At 45.0% G+C, this 20,037-nt stretch overlaps 2 protein-coding genes across 2 annotated transcripts in view; one reads left to right on the forward strand and one right to left on the reverse strand.

Annotated features, from left to right (window-relative positions):
* Window positions 1-269: 269 nt before the first annotated feature.
* On the forward strand, window positions 270-2,730 carry LOC138643012 (uncharacterized). The gene is made up of 4 exons (XM_069731684.1): window positions 270-393; window positions 811-926; window positions 1,048-1,194; window positions 1,584-2,730. Exons 1-4 carry the CDS (start codon window positions 310-312, stop codon window positions 2,500-2,502), a joined length of 1,266 nt encoding a protein of 421 aa, XP_069587785.1. The 5' UTR covers window positions 270-309; the 3' UTR covers window positions 2,503-2,730.
* Window positions 2,731-3,531: 801 nt separating this feature from the next.
* The window catches only part of LOC138643436 (uncharacterized), a 33,234-nt gene continuing 16,728 nt past the window's right edge, over window positions 3,532-20,037 (reverse strand). Inside the window, exons 2-4 of the mRNA XM_069732348.1 lie at window positions 4,701-4,836; window positions 4,472-4,616; window positions 3,532-4,391 (exon numbers count right to left, since the gene is read on the reverse strand). Of these exons, the coding sequence (XP_069588449.1) occupies window positions 3,620-4,391; window positions 4,472-4,616; window positions 4,701-4,836 (1,053 nt within the window). The 3' untranslated portion in view covers window positions 3,532-3,619. The remainder of the gene's footprint in view (window positions 4,392-4,471; window positions 4,617-4,700; window positions 4,837-20,037) is intronic.

A 20,037-nucleotide genomic window follows, 5' to 3' on the forward strand; every position in this document is an offset into this window, starting at 1 on the left:
TAGACTTAGTGACCAGTATAAGGCTATGTGCACACGTCAGGTTTTTTGTGCAGAATTTTCCTGAGATTTTCCTGAGGAGAAATTGGCACCACTCCCAGGAAAACCGTATGCGTTTTTTGTGCGTTTTTTATGCGGTTTTTATGCGTTTTTTATGCGTTTTTTATGCGTTTTTTTACATGCGTTTTTTGTGCGTTTTTTATGCGTTTTTTTACAGCAGATAAAGTTGGTTGAAAAAAAAAAAAAAAAAAACATGAGTTCATTTCCTGGTCCAACCCCTCTTCACCATTTAGCTTCCTTGTTGAATTCAAGATGCCGCACCATCGTCTAACTCCAGAACAGAACTGCCTACTGTTGCATACGGCACTACTTTTGCTGCACCACTACAGCGAGCTGGTAAGAAAATGTCATTAGATGTGAACACTTTCCGTATTAGGCTGGGTTCACAATGTGTACAGCAGCCCGTTCAACACATACGTTCACGGTCTGCTGCAACGCAAGTGCTGACTTTGGCACATCACTAACGCAGATGGAGCATCTGCTAGCTACATCTGCGCTAGCAGTGACAGACACGGAAACGCTGCAGTCAGAGTCTAGAGGTCCGACCGTCACTCAAATGACGGCACATGGCTAGTGATGTCAGACATAGGAGTCAATTGTGGCGCTAGCGGACTACGTTTCACCGCATTATGCAGCGGTGTTACGAAGTCCGTCAAAACGGACTGGGGGAACGCAATGTGAACCCAGCCTTGCCAGCTGTATAACATGTGTTGTACAGTTCCATGTAATAACACATACTATATTCTCCCATAGGAGCAATCGCGGAGAAGAAGGGATAGCAGACGGCAAAAAAGGATGTGGGTTCATCCCATCATTCATGAACGGGAGGAAAAGGGACACTTCCATGTTCTTTATCGTGATTTAAGGAGGTAAGATATAGTGAGAAATGGTATGTTGACAGCTGTGTTTCTTTGTACCTTTTTTTGATATATACAACATACATTATGTGTGTGTTTAAAATTAAAGTTTTATGTTCCTTTTTATTTTCAGCTTTCCAGATAAATTTTCTCAGTTTTGCCGTCTTTCCATTGAGGCATTTGATCGTCTTCTAATTCTTCTTGGTCCACACCTCACTTACGAAGATACGGTCATGCGAAGAGCGATCTCTGCAGAAGAAAGGCTGCTCATCACCTTGCGGTAAGGCCTTGCTGCTAGTGCACCCCTAAATGCTGCCACAAATGCTGCCTGTTTAATCCGTAATGCTGCCGCTATGCTGCGAGTGCCCCCATAATGCTGCCAGTTTCCCTCATAATGCTACCGCAATGCTGCGAGTGCACCGGTTCCCTCATAATGCTGCCGCTATGCTGCGAGTGCACCGTTTCCCTCATAATGCTGCCCCAATGCTGCGAGTGTACCGTTTACCTCATAATGCTGCCCCAATGCTGCGAGTGCACCCTGTTTCCCTCATAATGCTGCTGCAATGCTGCCTGTGTCCCCATAACGCTAGTGGCCATGATGTGGATGTTTTATCTTGCAACACAATTTGTGTTGGTAGGTTTTCTAAAATTTTTTTTTTCTTTCTTCAGGTTTTTAGCCACAGGAGAGAGCTACACATCCCTGCACCTCCAATTTAGGGTTGGCAAATCGACCATCTCGCAAATTGTACGGTGCACATGTACCGTCATCTGGCAGAAGTTGCGGCCCATCGTGATGCCTTGCCCAACCGAGGAGACTTGGCTGCAGGTTGCAGCAGGCTTTCAAACTGTGGCCAATTTCCCCAACTGCGTAGGTGCTGTTGATGGCAAACATGTGAGAGTGCTAAAGCCACCAAGATCAGGATCACGCTTCTTTAATTATAAGAAGTATTTTTCAGTGGTCTTGATGGCGGTGGCTGACGCACATTACAAGTTTGTTGCCATCGACGTTGGTGCCTATGGTAGTACTGGGGATTCTCGGGTGTTGCAATCATCACAGATTGGACTTCAAATTCTTCGAGATGGCGGCACGCTCCCAGCCCCTAGACCTTTGCCAGGTTCCACACATCCAGTACCCTTTGTGATGGTATCGGATGAGGCATTTCCCTTGAAGCCCCACCTGCTGCGCCCATACCCACGAAGAGCACTGGATGACCGGCGGAGGATTTTTAATTATAGGCTGAGCCGTGCACGAAGATATGTGGAATGTACCTTCGGGATCATGTGTAGTCGGTGGAGGATCTTTCACACTGCCATCCAGTTAGATCCGGAGACCGTGGACACTGTGATAAAGGCATGCTGTGTGCTCCACAACTATGCTCGTGAATACAGCACTGAGGTAGTTGAGGAATTACAGGTGTCAGAATTAGATGCAGTGGACAACTTTGGTCAAGGAAGGCAATGTAACACGGGTGTGCGTGTGAGAGAAACCTTTGCAGACTACTTCATGAGTCCTGAAGGTGCCGTGCACTGGCAATACTCTTGTGCCGGTGTTGAGCTGCCAGAACTGCAGAGAAGATCTGATGCCTAAACAGAATCAAGGCCCAAGACTGGACGTGAGATATAACAGCACAGAACATATGACGGCTGAACCCTATCCACTAATGAACCAGTCTGTACGGCACAGATGCTAACACCTGTGAAAATGTGAGGCGTAATCCCTATCAACCGTCGCCAAATCCCTATCTACCAAGGCCCCTTTTTAATTAATCTAATTGTAAACATTGCTAATAAATAAAAAATATTATTTAAACAATAATCGTTTCCATGTTGTTATTGTTTACCGTTGCTTAATCAGATCCCATTTCCGAGCTTCTTATTTTTATGATAATAAGAAATCTGAGTAGTTAAAATAATTTTTTTTAATAAAGTAAAAGAAAAATTAATTACATTAAAGAAACTTTTTTTAATGTATATGAACTTACATTTTATAACAAAACTTAAAGGGAACCTGTCACCCCAAAAATCACGGGTGAGGTAAGCCCACTTCTGTAATGCTGTAGATAAGCCCCCGATGTTATCAGAAAAAGGAGAAAAAGACGTTATGTTATACTCAACCACAGGCGCTCTCGCTGCTGGTCAGGTCAGATTGGCGTCTCCGGTCCGCTGCGGCGCCTCGTATCTTCTTTCCATGACATCCTCTTCTGATCTTCAGCAACGGCTCCAGCACAGGTGTACTTTGCTCGGCCCTGTTGAGGGCAGAGGATAGTACTGCAGTGCGCAGGCGCCGTGCCTCTGACCTTTCCGGCGCCTGCGCACTGCAGTACTATCCTCTGCCCTCAACAGGGCAGAGCAAAGTACGACTGCGCCGGAGCCGTGGCTGAAGATCAGAAGAGGACTTCATGGAAAGAAGATAGGAGGCGCCGCAGTGGACCGGAGACGCCAATCTGACCTGACCAGCAGCGAGACCGCCTGTGGTTGAGTATAACATAACGTCTTTTTCTCCTTTTTCTGATAACATCGGGGGCTTATCTACAGCATTACAGAATGCTGTAGATAAGCCCCTGATGACGGTGGGCTTACCTCACCCGCGATTTTCGTGGTGACAGGTTCCCTTTAAAGAACTTTTGTAAGATTTGGTCATGAACTCAACGGTTTAACATTCAATACACTCCCGTCTCTACTGAAATAGGATGAGATATCAAAACTCAAAATTGATGGTATTCCGGTTGGTAGCCCATATCATTAAATAAGTCAGGTTGGGAGTAGACACTGCTATTGGGCATACTGGAACGATGGCCAGTTGAACTAGGTACAGGTGTATGGCCACTGTACGCATCTACTTGATTGGCCCTGTATGTTGCCGCCTGTCCGTAATGCTGCGATGCAGCAGCTGGTGGTGGTGGTGGTGGTGGAGGCATAATGGGGTTGCTGAAAATGTTGAAAATACCCGTCATTACTTGTGGAGCAGGGGGTAGGGTTGGTGTGTCATCAATTGCCATTAACAGACAATTGACAGCTGTAACGAACATTTGCTGCTTGTCCCGTGGCAGTGTTCTAACACGGTCTGCCAAAAATGACCCAAATTTGTCATGCTCATCTTGCTTAGAAGAATTATCAAGAAGATTGAGCGTTTTACTCGTTAATTGTTCTATAATTTGACCTTGTTTGGTCTTCTTTTGCACCGGTCTTTTCACTGCCACGGGACGGACAGAAGCAGCCCCCCTCCCCATGTGCCTCGACACACCGCCACCAGAGTTTGCACCAGCGTCAGAGGAAGTAGAAGTTGTGGTATTTGCTGCAACGTCATGTTCTCCAAGGGAATCACTTATTTCGTGTGACCTTCCGGACAAAGACATGTTCCCCGGAGATTCTTGGCTGTTCATTATGCTGTCTTCTACTTCCTCTCCAATACTGTCCACCGTGGTGTCACCATCGGTAAGGTCCGGAGGTGTTTGGGCAGAGATGTTGCTTTCTGTTCTGCAGACCCAAAAATAAAACAAAGGTTACAAAAATACAAATCATTACGTCAAGCAACACTATTTCTTTATATTATCTACCTCCTCAAACTCCGGCTTCCCAATATGAACTTCAGCTGGTCTCCATAGGGCACCCTCTTCCTTGGCGGCGAGCTGCCACTCGGAGTCTTGAGTGATTTAAGATATCTGTCTGTGACAGACCGCCATCTCGTCTTCACATCGCCCACTGCAAATTTAAAATTTTTAAATAAAACATTACAAATCCATTCTTCTTACTTTTTTTAAAAAAAGGAAATAAATTTATACTTACAAATCTGTGTTTGCTGCTGTGTTGGGAGATTCGGCCACTCTGGAAAGAGAGCGGTTACTATTTTGGGCCAGGCATCACGTTTTGCCCCCTTGTACTTTTCACTTGACCGGTCCCAGACCTCAGGGTGTTGTTCAATCTTCATAAAAAAGGACAACAAGTAAAAAAAATTGAAATTAATTGTGGCCAACAATAAATACACGGCTATGTACATTTGCATATTTTAGATATAGTAGCATACATCGCAGCAACATAACATAGTGACCAGCCACGTAGTATATTGCACAGGCACTTAGTATATTGGCCAGCCATGAAGTATATTGCCCATCCACGTACTATATATTACCCATCCACGTAGTATATTCCACGTAGTATATTGCCCTACGTTGATGGCCAATATACTACGTGAATGGGCAATATACTACGTGAATGGGCAATATACTACGTGGATGGGCAATATACTATGTGGATGGGCAATATACTACATGGAATATACTACGTTGATGGCCAATATACTACGTGAATGGGCAATATACTACGTGGATGGGCAATATACTACGTGGAATATACTACGTTGATGGCCAATATACTACGTGAATGGGCAATATACTACGTGGATGGGCAATATACTACGTGGAATATACTACGTGGATGGCCAATATACTACGTGAATGGCCAATATACTACGTGAATGGGTAATATACTACGTGAATGGGCAATATACTACGTGGAATATACTACGTTGATGGCCAATATACTACGTGAATGGGCAATATACTACGTGGATGGGCAATATACTACGTGGAATATATTACGTGGATGGCCAATATACTACATGAATGGGCAATATACTATGTGGATGGGCAATATACTACGTGGAATATACTACGTTGATGGCCAATATACTACGTGAATGGGCAATATACTACGTGGATGGGCAATATACTACGTGGAATATACTACGTGAATGGGCAATATACTACGTGAATGGGCAATATACTATGTGGAATATACTACGTTGATGGCCAATATACTACGTGAATGGGCAATATACTACGTGGATGGGCAATATACTACGTGGAATATACTACGTGGATGGCCAATATTTTACGTGAATGGCCAATATACTACGTGAATGGGTAATATACTACGTAAATGGGCAATATACTATGTGGATGGGCAATATACTACGTGGATGGGCAATATACAAAATATAGTATATTGCCCATCCATTTTGTATATTGCCCAGCCACGTAGTATATTGCCCAGCCACATAGTATATTGCCCATCCACGTAGTATATTACCCATTCACATAGTATATTGCCCAGCCACGTAGTATATTACCCATTCACGTAGTATATTGCCCAGCCACGTAGTATATTGCCCATCCACGTAGTATATTACCCATTCACGTAGTATATTGCCCAGCCACGTAGTATATTACCCATTCACGTAGTATATTACCCATTCACGTAGTATATTGCCCATCCACGTAGTATATTACCCATTCACGTAGTATATTGCCCAGCCACGTAGTATATTGCCCATCCACGTAGTATATTACCCATCCACGTAGTATATTGCCCAGCCACGTAGTATATTGCCCATCCACGTAGTATATTACCCATTCACGTAGTATATTGCCCAGCCACGTAGTATATTACCCATTCACGTAGTATATTGCCCAGCCACGTAGTGTATTAATGAAATAAAGACACCGAGTTTTTGACCATATTTTATTATTTGGGTATTGGAAGGGTTAAAAAAAAAATGGTTTACAATGGAACAGGTGCAATTGCACCTGTCCCGTTGTAAACATTACTGCAGATGACATATATCATCTCTGCGCAGCCTCACCGGCTGAACGGAGATGAACTGATAGCATGGGAAAATTTTCCCACGCTCCAGAGTTCACCTCCGGTCAGCCGGAGAGTCCGCGCAGCTGCAGTGACTGCCGAACGAGTTCCCCCGAACAGCGCGAGCTGCGTTTGGGAGAACTCGGTATACAGTGAACGGGATCGCTTTACGATCCCGTTCATTGTATCGGCGGCCGCGGTTTAGAGCAGCCGCATGTTATGTGGCTGCTCTAAACTCCAGATCATCGTGGGACAATCGTTTAATTGGATGCTGCGGAGGGTAGGTATACGTTGTGGTTTGTTATTTTAATTTTTTCTGACAAGGGAATCGTGGAATTGGGCGTTTAGGTGAGTATGGGTTTTTTTTGTTTTTTTTTTATTTTAGGTGGCGATCGCCGGGGACAGGTAATTATAAGGTAACCACTGGCCACCAATGAAATTGTACTTTTTATTATTATTTATTCCACTGTCCACCAATAAAAATAAATAATAATTTACATATCCGTTCCACTGGCCACCAATGATAATTATTAAACACTGGCCACTAATGTTAATACACTGGCCACCAATGTAAATAATTATACACTGGCCACCAATGATCATACACTGGCCACCAATGACAATTAAGTTTAGGGGAGAATAGGGGTATATAACTAAGTTTATTAGGGGAATGGGCCCGTAACCACTGTTCACCAATGACCATAGGGGACATTTCATGGGGGAAATAGTACATTGCAGCAGGGACAGTTCGATGGGAAATACTGCTCCCATCGAGCTGAGCCTGCTGCAACTACTTGGAGGGAACAGACATCGGCCGATGAGACTAGTCTCATCGGCCGCTGTCCGAACACACGCGCACACACATATATACACATACACACACATATATACACATATACACACACACTTACCACACTTATCATCTGCACCACATCCAGCCTCATCCGATCATACCCCTCCATGTCGGCAGCCATAATACAGGAAGACGGGAATGGTGAGTTTCCTCTTCCTGGATTATGGGATGGGCATGAATGGCATGATGGGATAGATGGCATGTCACTTCCTGTAGTTTTTCAGGAAATAAACGCTAGAAATCCGCAAATTTTAATATGATTGCGGATTTCTAGCGTTTCAATACAAGTCAATGCATGCGGGAAATCAGCGATTCCGCAAAAATAATAAACATGTTGCTTCTTTTTCCGCAATTCGTTTTTTTTGCGGAAAAAAACGCTACATTGGCACAATTTTTGCGGATTCAATACAAAAGATTGGGAGCCTTATGTTAGCGTTTTTTTCACGTTTTTATCACGATTTTATTGCGTTAAAAACGCGAAAAAAACGCAAAAAAACCTGAACGTGTGCACATACCCTCACAATTGCAAGAATTTTGCATATTTTAATTTGGATCAAAATATGAAACATTAAAAATTAATCAAACATTGTAGAAAATATCTGTTTAAAATCTGATTTAAACCAAAGGTTATTTTCTGATGACACATTCTCTTTAGCCCCAAGTTCTATCATCCATTCATTACTGATAACAGCAGGAATATCTTTCATAATGGATTCTTCTAAAAAGGAGCATGAAAGCTTCTACACAAGAGCCACATCAGATCTTGTGCTAGGCATAGAATTGTCAGAATTAGATCCTTCATTTAAAGTTTTATAAACAAGCCATCCCACCCATAAAAAAAAGTTTTGGCAGAATAATAAGTTTATTTCTCTGAAAAACTGTACTTCTTAATGAGCCCAATGTTATGATAAGAAGACTGACAATTTATGGATGTGACTAGTGAGCTGTAAATCATTAACGACCACACACAAGTATATAATCAGCGATCTTCCATTTGTCTAGTTTCTGTTTCAGATGTGATAAGATATTTATTTCCTTCTATCAGTAGCGACTGTCTTTTAAATTAATTCTAAGAAACTGTATTCGATTTACTTATTTTAATATATTTGCATATATCTATGCCTCAAACTGATGTTTATTTACTGTCAATTAATCCAGGGAAATGTTAATAGATTTCATAGAATCATAGAATGATTGCTACAAGATAAGAAATTCCTGTAATGATCCATCAAAGGCAATCGACATGTTGTAATTATTGCCTATGGTGGGCTAATGTATTGCTATTAATAAAAACAAAACAAGGTAATATGACAGATCAGACGAATATTACGGATCCTGGTATGCATGGCCCCCTCATCCACATCCTGGTATGCATGGCCACCTCATCCCTATCCTGGTATACACTGCCCCCTCATTCCTATCCTTGTATGCATGGCACCCATCATAAAAACATTAAAAAAAACATCCTACTTACCTTCCCTGCACTCCCTCGCAGCGTCTTTTTTCACAACTGATTTATGCTGCTAAGCAGTGCATGGCAGGGACGTCTTTAATAACGAGCACAGGAACCTCATCTGTTGGCTTGCTGCAGCTGCCAGGCGATCACGTGTGCCCAATACTAAAGGGAATGAATATTCACTGCTCTCCATGCCCATGTGTGTGGAGTGCAGTGAATATTCATTCCTTTAAGTAGCGGGCACACCTGATCATCCAGCAGCTGCAGGAAGCCGGCAGCTGCGACTACTGTGCCCGCTATTAAAGAGCAATGAATATAAACTGCCAGCGCAGTGAATATTCATTTCTCTTTAGCAGCGGGTGCATGCTTTAGCCACAGCAGCCAGTTCATGCCTCCTGTAACCCGCTGCACCGCTGCTCCCCCTCTGTGTTGTGGGACTCTCCCTCGAGTATAAGCCAAGGGGGGATTTTTCAGCATAAAAAAATGTGCTCGAATATATACAGTAAATATTAGTGAGCAGATACACAGAAAGATAGATCTACAGCTCCAATAACAGAATCTAAGTCCCCTCATAACAATCACAGTGATAGTTTCCCCATAAAAGTGTAAGTTATAGTTTCTTAGAATATAATGTGTTCTAATGCAAGATCTAGAGCATGTTCAGATAAGTCCATCTGAAGAACAGTCAAAGATAAAGACTAATGGCCACTGGTTAAAAAATCTTCTTTATTCCAATACTTTAAAACATCGGCGTCGGGAGGATGGGAGCAGGAGTGGAATGGATGACAGCTACTACTGTGACCAGTAGAAGCGCCACTGCAGCGCAAAACGGCTGTCGTCCATTCCACTCCTGCTCCCATCCTCCCGACGCCGATGTTTTAAAGTATTGGAATAAAGAAGATTTTTTAACCAGTGAGTGCCATCCGTTCCTTTCAATTTTTGTGTCCATTGTGACTATTTTCTTTGGAGTGGCACCCCGGCTCATGGAGCACTTACTGCTGTATACATGCTCGCTGCATCAATTCATGCAGTTACCTGTGCACTGAGTGGGCTTCCCCGCTGTGCGGATTAACACTTTGTTGTTTTTACCAGGTAAAAAAAGGACCAGTTTTGCTCTTATTTTATTCCCGTTGGTCCCGAGTATGCCTTTTTAGTTTTTTTTTAATGCACCATAAGGTTCAAGAGATATAGACCTTTTCATGCACTATTAATTAGTGTGGTTTTTACCAAGGGGGAGGTGCTCACAGAGTTCCTTGCGGACTTGTCTTTGGGCTGCTCTACAATATCATACTGTGAGCCACGCACTCTTGGTAAATAACATAAAAATTTGCACTAAATAAGAGCCAAGTGACCACTGGTTACTTTTGACCTCGTGACAGGTCCTCTTTAAACAATACTGTAAGAGAAATTCCACCTAGAGTTTATCTCTTTATGGTTTCTAGTAGAGTTGAGCGACCTTGACCTTTTTAGAGTCGAGCCGGGTTTCGCGAAACCCGACTATCTCAAAAGTCGGGTCGAGTGAAATCAGCCGATTTTGACGTAAAGTCGGGATCGACCGAAACACGAAACCCAATGCAAGTCAATGGGGCAGCATAGTCGGCAGTGAGTGGGGGCCAGGAAAACACCTAGAGTGCCCATTTTAATGTCAAAACCATCCATTCTTCTTAATGAAGCTTGTCAAGCGTAATTTACCTTATAATAATTGGAAGGCATTTGAAATTGGGGGTCATTTGGCTAAAGTTGTGGTGGGTAGGGCTGGTTCAAGTAATTAGTGGGCCCAGGAAATCTGGACCACGTCACGGCAGTGGAGCAGGGAGAGGTAAGTATTTCAACTTTGCAAGTGCTGTGAACCTGAGCAAGCAGGGGGGGGCCCACTCGTTGGCATTGGCACTGGCACAGGGCCCCTCAAAGTACAGCGGTGTGTTTGCACGGCGGGGGCGCCTCCCACCGGCAGCAACACTTTTGCGTACTATGAGAGGCCCTGTGCCAGTGACGTTGCCAACTAGTATTCCTCCCGCCACCTGATGAAGGAACCTGCACTTTCATCTGCACCTTCCTCTTTGTCCCCGTGTAAGGTGGTATGGTATGCGGGAAGAGCAACCTGACTTTCAGCAGGGTCACAATGTTGTTGTGTAGCGTGCACGGGGAATGTTGCGTTATGGGTCAATGTACCAGCAGACTCATCTATCACTGGCTGGGCAATGGGCAGGATGAGGAGGAAACACAGATATAGGCCCAAAGAATAAAGTTGGCTAAATGCAGTTCAAAATTGGTAACACAGGAATAACCAGGGGGCATTGCAGTGGAGGACAACTGGAATGAGAGGCTGACACAGAGAGTAGGCCCAAATCAGTAAGTAGTCGAAATGCAGTTCAAAATTGGCAACCGTAGTAAACAGGCGGCACAGCTTTGTTCAGTGGAGGAGAACAGCAAGGAGTGGCAGACACCGATAGTAGGCCCCAACCCAACTAGTAGGCCAAATGCAGTCTAACATTAACAACTACTTAACGAGCGCCTGAAAACGGAATTTCAGGACAGGAAACCAGGAGAACAGCAAGGAGCGGCAGACACTGTTAGTAGGCCCCAAACCAACTAGTACGCCAAATGCAGTTGTTCCATTTAACCACAATTTAACGAGAGCCTGAAGATAGAAGCTCAGGAAAGGCAACCTGGAGAACACCTTGGAGTGGAACACACCATCTCTCTCCACCCCATACCCATTTTGTAGGCCTAATGCAGTGTAGTTTTCTACAACTACTAAACGAGAGTCGGAAGACCGAAGCAATGGCGAGGAAACCTGGGGAACACCTTGGAGTGTAACACACCATCTCTCTCCACCCGATACCCATTTTGTAGGCCTAATGCAGTGTAGTTTTCTACAACTACTAAATGAGAGTCGGAAGATCGAAGCAATGGCGAGGAAACCTGGAGAACACCTTGGAGTGTAACACACCATCTCTCTCCACCCCATAGCCAATTTGGAGGCCTAATGCAGTGTAGTTTTCTACAACTACTAAACGAGAGTCGGAAGACCGAAGCAATGGCAAGGAAACCTGGGGAACACCTTGGAGTGTAACACACCATCTCTCTCCACCCGATACCCATTTTGTAGGCCTAATGCAGTGTAGTTTTCTACAACTACTAAATGAGAGTCGGAAGATCGAAGCAATGGCGAGGAAACCTGGAGAACACCTTGGAGTGTAACACACCATCTCTCTCCACCCCATAGCCAATTTGGAGGCCTAATGCAGTGTAGTTTCCAACAACTACTAAACGAGAGCATTAAGATCAAAGCTCTGGAAAGGCAACCTGGAGAACACCTTGGAGTGTAACACACCATCTCTCTCCACCCGATACCCATTTTGTAGGCCTAATGCAGTGTAGTTTTCTACAACTACTGAACGAGAGTCGGAAGACCGAAGCAATGGCAAGGAAACCTGGGGAACACCTTGGAGTGTAACACACCATCTCTCTCCACCCGATACCCATTTTGTAGGCCTAATGCAGTGTAGTTTTCTACAACTACTAAACGAGAGTCTGAAGACCGAAGCAATGGCAAGGAAACCTGGGGAACACCTTGGAGTGTAACATACCATCTCTCTCCACCCGATACCCATTTTGTAGGCCTAATGCAGTGTAGTTTTCTACAACTACTAAACGAGAGTCGGAAGACCGAAGCAATGGCAAGGAAACCTGGGGAACACCTTGGAGTGTAACACACCATCTCTCTCCACCCCATACCCAATTTGTAGGCCTAATGCAGCCTACTTTCCGACAACTACTAAACGAGAGCATGAAGATCGAAGCTCAGGAAAGGCAACCTGGGGAACACCTTGGAGTGTAACACACCCTCTCTCTACACCACGGAAGGGCTGATTCTTAGGAAGGAAGGCTGTCGGAAAGAAGCAGGGCGCATCCGAGGGTGATTATATTCTTATTAGGTATATACTCACCCTCGGACGCGCCCTGCTTCTTTATTTGTAATGAATGTTTATTTGCAATGTGGTTTTGACTTACTCTATTTTTTTGGTAAATAATGATTTTATTATTTTCATTGTTTTGCATCTTCTTGGCAATAATATAAAGAAGACGCGACAGGACAACACTCGGTGGATGCCATATCTGTGTTTTAAATTGAAAAAAACTTTCAGTTAACTACTTGCAGGAGAAAGTTATTGTAGCTGGTGGCCATTTTTAGTACTGTACCAGATTTTTGTTGTATGTGTTTGTTTTTAATGTTAAAATGTCTGCATTTGATATCTCTCCAGTATTTTCTTTTTTATAAGCAAAATACTTATTTTTATATTTTCTGATGTTGGTTCAAGGGGTACACGGGCAGCAGTAGACAGGTCAGTGAAGGCCTAGTGGAAGGAGGGACCGCAGACAGGCTTCGAAGGCCTAACATAATAAATTGGGCTGGCTGTAGGCAATTTAAAATTTGTTCCAGGGGAACACGGGCAGCAGTGGCCTGGTCTGTGTAGTAGTAGTGGAAAGAACGGGCCGCAGACAGGCTTCGAAGGCCTAACATAACAAAAATTGGGATGTAGGCAATTTACAATTGGTTCCAGGGGAACACGGACAGCAGTAGACAGGTCAGTGGAGGCCTAGTGGAAGGAGTGACCGCAGACAGGCTTCGAAGGCCTAACATAATAAATTGGGCTTGCTGTCGGCAATTTTAAATTGGTTCCAGGGGAACACGGGCGGCAGTAGCCAGGTCAGTGTAGTAGTAGTGGAAAGAACGGGCTGCAGACAGGCTTCGAAGGCCTAACATAACAAAAATTGGGCTGTAGGCAATTTAAAATTGGTTCCAGGGGAACACGGGCAGCAGTAGACAGGTCAGTGGAGGCCTAGTGGAAGGAGGGACCGCAGACAGGCTTAGAAGCCCTAACATAATAAATTGGGCTTGCTGTCGGCAATTTTAAATTGGTTCCAGGGGAACACGGGCGGCAGTAGCCAGGCCAGTGTAGTAGTAGTGGAAAGAACGGGCCGCAGACAGGCTTCGAAGGCCTAACATAACAAAAATTGGGCTGTAGGCAATTTAAAATTGGTTCCAGGGGAACACGGGCAGCAGTAGACAGGTCAGTGGAGGCCTAGTGGAAGGAGGGACCGCAGACAGGCTTCGAAGCCCTAACATAATAAATTGGGCTGGCTGTAGGCAATTTAAAATTGGTTCCAGGGGAACACGGGCAGCAGTAGACAGGTCAGTGGAGGCCTAGTGGAAGGAGGGACCGCAGACAGGCTTCGAAGGCCTAACATAATAAATTGGGCTGGCTGTAGGCAATTTAAAATTGGTTCCAGGGGAACACGGGCAGCAGTGGCCTGGTCAGTGTAGTAGTAGTGGAAAGAACGGGCCGCAGACAGGCTTCGAAGGCCTAACATAACAAAAATTGGGCTGTAGGCAATTTAAAATTGGTTCCAGGGGAACACGGTCAGCAGTAGACAGGTCAGTGGAGGCCTAGTGGAAGGAGTGACCGCAGACAGGCTTCGAAGGCCTAACATAAGAAAAATGTCAATACAATGGTATTGACAGTGCCAGGCATTGAAGGATGTCAGCGCATAGACTAAACATTGGTGGAGCTGTGAGAGAAAATTTTGCAAGTGGTAGAGCACTGTTTGAGCTGGGGGGGGGGGACTGTCTTGTGGCCGGCGGTACAGGCCCAGGGCCCCTCATATTACAACGGTGTGTCTGACGTTGGGTGCGCACCACCGCCAGACACTCTATTGTACTATGAGGGAACTAGTGGCAGTGCCGTCGACCAAAAGCGGGCACACCCACCTCCTCAGACAAACAGTACTCTCACGGGTGCTGGCGCCAAGTGGCGATACCACGGCCCCGTGTGGGGACTTTGGCCATTTAGGGAGGTGTTAAGATGTCGGATGCTGGACAATCAGGTGCTGCAAATTACGAGATTGGAAAAGTCGTTCAGAATAGTCCACAGGCAAGACCTTTAAATAGGAAAGCTAGGTGTCAGCCGGGCAAGGTGGGGCAAAAGATTTCGAAATCCAGTTGTGGTTCATTTTAATGAAGGTTAGATCATCTACATTTTGGGTAGCCAGACGAGTCCTTTTTTCTGTTAGTATTGAACCTGCAGCACTGAATACTCTTTCTGATAGGACACTAGCTGCCGGGCAAGCAAGCTCCTGCAATGCATATTCTGCCAATTCTGGCCAGGTGTCTAATTTTGATGCCCAGTAATCAAATGGGAATGACGGTTGAGGGAGAACGTCGATAAGGGATGAAAAATAGTTAGTAACCATACTGGACAAATGTTGTCTCCTGTCACTTTGAATTGATGCTGCAGTACCTGTCCTGTCTGCGGTCATAGCAAAATCACTCCACAACCTGGTCAGAAAACCCCTCTGGCCAACGCCACTTCTGATTTCTGCCCCTCTAACACCTCTGGTCTGCTGGCCCCTGCAGCTCGTGTTAGAACGATCACGGGCGCTGTGTGCAGGGAATGCCAGAAGCAAACGGTCAACAAGAGTTGATTGTTTGGTTGCTAATATTAGTTCCAAGTTCTCATGTGGCATTATATTTTGCAATTTGCCTTTATAGCGAGGATCAAGGAGGTAGGCCAACCAGTAATCGTCATAGTTCATCATTTTAGTAATGCGTGTGTCCCTTTTGAGGATACGTAAGGCATAATCCGCCATGTGGCCCAAAGTTCCAGTTCTCAAATCTGTGGTTGTGCTTGGTTGAGGGGCAGTTTCAGGCAAATCCACGTCACTTGTGTCCCTCCAAAAACCAGAACCCGACCTTGCCGCGCCAACAATTTCCACTGGCCCCGGAAAAGCTTCCTCATTAAAAATATAATCATCCCCATCATCCTCCTCGTCCTCCTCCTCCTGTTCGCCCGCTACCTCGTCCTGTACACTGCCCTGGCCAGACAATGGCTGACTGTCATCAAGGCTTTCCTCTTCCTCAGCTGCAGACGCCTGATCCTTTATGTGCGTCAAACTTTGCATCAGCAGACGCATTAGGGGGATGCTCATGCTTATTATGGCATTGTCTGCACTAACCAGCCGTGTGCATTCCTCAAAACACTGAAGGACTTGACACATGTCTTGAATCTTCGACCACTGCACACCTGACAACTCCATGTCTGCCATCCTACTGCCTGCCCGTGTATGTGTATCCTCCCACAAAAACATAACAGCCCGCCTCTGTTCACACAGTCTCTGAAGCATGTGCAGTGTTGAGTTCCACCTTGTTGCAACGTCTATGATTAGGCGATGCTGGGGAAGGTTCAAAGAACGCTGATAGGTCTGCATATGGCTGGAGTGTACGGGCGAACGGTGGATATGTGAGCAAAGTCCACGCACTTTGAGGAGCAGGTCGGATAACCCCGGATAACTTTTCAGGAAGCACTGCACCACCAGGTTTAAGGTGTGAGCCAGGCAAGGAATGTGTTTCAGTTGGGAAAGGGAGATGGCAGCCATGAAATTCCTTCCGTTATCACTCACTACCTTGCCTGCCTCAAGATCTACAGTGCCCAGCCACGACTGCGTTTCTTTCTGCAAGAACTCGGACAGAACTTCAGCGGTGTGTCTGTTGTCGCCCAAACACTTCATAGCCAATACAGCCTGCTGACGTTTGCCAGTAGCTGCCCCATAATGGGAGACCTGGTGTGCAACAGTGGCAGCTGCGGATGGAGTGGTTGTGCGACTGCGGTCTGTGGACGAGGTCTCGCTTCTGCAGGAGGACGAGGAGGAGGAGGAGGAGGGGGTGCGAACGGCTACAGCCAACTGTTTCCTAGACCGTGGGCTAGGCAGAACTGTCCCAAACTTGCTGTCCCCTGTGGACCCTGCATCCACCACATTTACCCAGTGTGCCGTGATGGACACGTAATGTCCCTGGCCATGCCTACTGGTCCATGCATCTGTTGTCAGGTGCACCTTTGTGCTCACAGATTGCCTGAGTGCATGGACGATGCGCTCTTTAACATGCTGGTGGAGGGCTGGCATGGCTTTTCTGGAAAAAAAGTGTCGACTGGGTAGCTCGTAGCGTGGTACAGCGTAGTCCATCAGTGCTTTGAAAGCTTCGCTTTCAACTAACCGGTAGGGCATCATCTCTAACGAGATTAGTCTAGCTATGTGGGCGTTCAAACCCTGTGTACGCGGATGCGAGGCTAAGTACTTCCTTTTTCTAACCATAGTCTCATGTAGGGTGAGCTGGACTGGAGAGCTGGAGATCGTGGAACTAGCGGGGGTGCCGGTGGACATGGCAGACTGAGAGACGGTGGGAGATGGTATTGTTGCCGCCGGTGCCCTAGATGCAGTGTTTCCTACTACGAAACTGGTGATTCCCTGACCCTGACTGCTTTGGCCTGGCAAAGAAACCTGCACAGATACTGCAGGTGGTGCAGAAAATGGTGGCCCTACACTGCCGGAAGGGATGTTGCGTTGATGACTAGCTTCATTGGCCGAGGGTGCTACAACCTTAAGGGACGTTTGGTAGTTAGTCCAAGCTTGCAAATGCATGGTGGTTAAATGTCTATGCATGCAACTTGTATTGAGACTTTTCAGATTCTGGCCTGTGCTTAAGGTAGTTGAACATTTTTGACAGATGACTTTGCGCTGATCAATTGGATGTTGTTTAAAAAAATGCCAGACTGCACTCTTTCTAGCATCGGATACCTTTTCAGGCATTGCAGACTGAGCTTTAACCGGATGGCCACGCTGTCCTCCAACAGGTTTTGACTTTGCCACGCGTTTTGGGCAAGATACGGGCCCGGCAGATGGAACCTGTTGCGATGTTGATGCCTGCTGCGGCCCCTCCTCCTCCGCTTCAGAACTGCTGCCGCCTGCACCCTGTTCCCCCAATGGCTGCCAATCGGGGTCAAGAACTGGGTCATCTATTACCTCTTCTTGTAGCTCGTGTGCAACTTCGTCTGTGTCACCGTGTCGGTCGGTGGTATAGCGTTCGTGATGGGGCAACATAGTCTCATCAGGGTCTGATTCTTGATCAGCACCCTGCGAGGGCAATGTTGTGGTCTGAGTCAAAGGACCAGCATAGTAGTCTGGCTGTGGCTGTGCATCAGTGCACTCCATGTCAGATTCAACTTGTAATGGGCATGGACTTTTAACTGCTTCACTTTCTAAGCCAGGGACGGTATGTGTAAAGAGCTCCATGGAGAAACCCGTTGTGTCGCCTGCTGCATTCTTCTCTGTTGTTGTTTTTGCTGAAGAGGACAAGGAAGCGACTTGTCCCTGACCGTGAACATCCACTAACGACGCGCTGCTTTTACTTTTACCAGTTTCACGAGAGGAGGCAAAAGAGCTAGAGGCTGAGTCAGCAAGATAAGCCAAAACTTGCTCTTGCTGCTCCGGCTTTAAAAGCGGTTTTCCTACTCCCAGGAAAGGGAGCGTTCGAGGCCTTGTGTAGCCAGACGACGAACCTGGCTCCACAGCTCCAGACTTAGGTGCAATATTTTTTTTCCCACGACCACCTGATGCTCCACCACTACCACTACCCTCATTACCAGCTGACAATGAACGCCCCCGGCCACGACCTCTTCCACCAGACTTCCTCATTGTTTTAAAAACGTTACCAAACTAACGGTATTTGTTGCTGTCACACAACTTACACGGTGAGCTATAACTTCAGTATGATTTAGCTACCCCTTTACAGGTGGGTGAGACCACAACGAAAATCAGGCACAATGTTACACACTCTGTTGTTGGTGGCAACAAATGAGAGAGATGCCACACACGCAGGACTGTCACTGAAGCGCAAATGTAAATATTAATCTCCCACTGATTTGTTTGTTTTTTTTTAAAAGGGAGACTTTAGAAAAAAAAAATAATAAAAAAAAATGATTTTTTAAGGAAGAATTTATAAACCAAATAAAATGAAATGATTGTTTCAGGGAGAATTTAGAAAACAAATGTAAAAAAAATAGGCTTTCTATGGCCCACTGAGTGAGAGAGGACGCACACAGGAGTCAGGAGTGGCACACAAGCCCAGAGGCCAATATTTATCTCCCACTGATTGATTTAGTGATTTTTTCAGGTAGATTTTGGAACCCAAATCAAGCAAAAAAATAAATAGGCTTTCTATGGCCCACAATTGGAGAGAGAGAGAGAGATGGCACACCCAGGAGTCAAGACTGGCACACAAGCAGAAAGGGCAATATTAATCTCCCACTGATTTGATTTTTTTTTTTTTTTCAGGGAGACTTTAGAAAAAAAAAATACAAAAAAATGAATTTTTCAGGAAGAATTTAGAAACCAAATAAAATGAAATGATTGTTTCAGGGAGAATTTAGAAAACAAATAAATAAAAATAGGCTTTCTATGGCCCACTGAGTGAGAGAGGACGCACACAGGAGTCAGGAGTGGCACACAAGCCCAGAGGCCAATATTTATCTCCCACTGATTGATTTAGTGATTTTTTCAAGTAGATTTTGGAACCCAAATCAAGCAAAAAAATTAATAGGCTTTCTATGGCCCACAATTGGAGAGAGAGAGAGAGATGGCATACCCAGGAGTCAAGACTGGCACACAAGCAGAAAGGGCAATATTAATCTCCCACTGATTTGATTTTTTTTCTTTTTTTTCAGGGAGACTTTAGAAAAAAAAAATACAAAAAAAATGATTTTTTCAGGAATAATTTAGAAACCAAATAAAATAAAATGATTTTTTCAGGGAGAATTTAGAAAACAAATAAAACAAAAAATAGGCTTTCTAGGGCCCACTGAGTGAGAGAGGACGCACACAGGAGTCAGGAGTGGCACACAAGCCTAGAGGCCAATATTTATCTCCCACTGATTGATTTAGTGATTTTTTCAGGTAGATTTTGGAACCCAAATCAAGCAAAAAAATAAATAGGCTTTCTATGGCCCACAATTGGAGAGAGAGAGAGAGATGGCACACCCAGGAGTCAAGACTGGCACACAAGCAGAAAGGGCAATATTAATCTCCCACTGATTTGATTTTTTTTTTTTTTTTCAGGGAGACTTTAGAAAAAAAAAATACAAAAAAATGAATTTTTCAGGAAGAATTTAGAAACAAAATAAAATAAAATGATTGTTTCAGGGCGAATTTAGAAAACAAATTAAAAAAAAATAGGCTTTGTAGGGCCCACTGAGTGAGAGAGGACGCACACAGGAGTCAGGAGTGGCACACAAGCCCAGAGGCCAATATTTATCTCCCACTGATTGATTTATTGATTT

This window comes from Ranitomeya imitator, chromosome 6 (genome assembly GCF_032444005.1).
Source record: "Ranitomeya imitator isolate aRanImi1 chromosome 6, aRanImi1.pri, whole genome shotgun sequence".
Classification (NCBI taxonomy): Eukaryota; Metazoa; Chordata; class Amphibia; order Anura; family Dendrobatidae; genus Ranitomeya; species Ranitomeya imitator.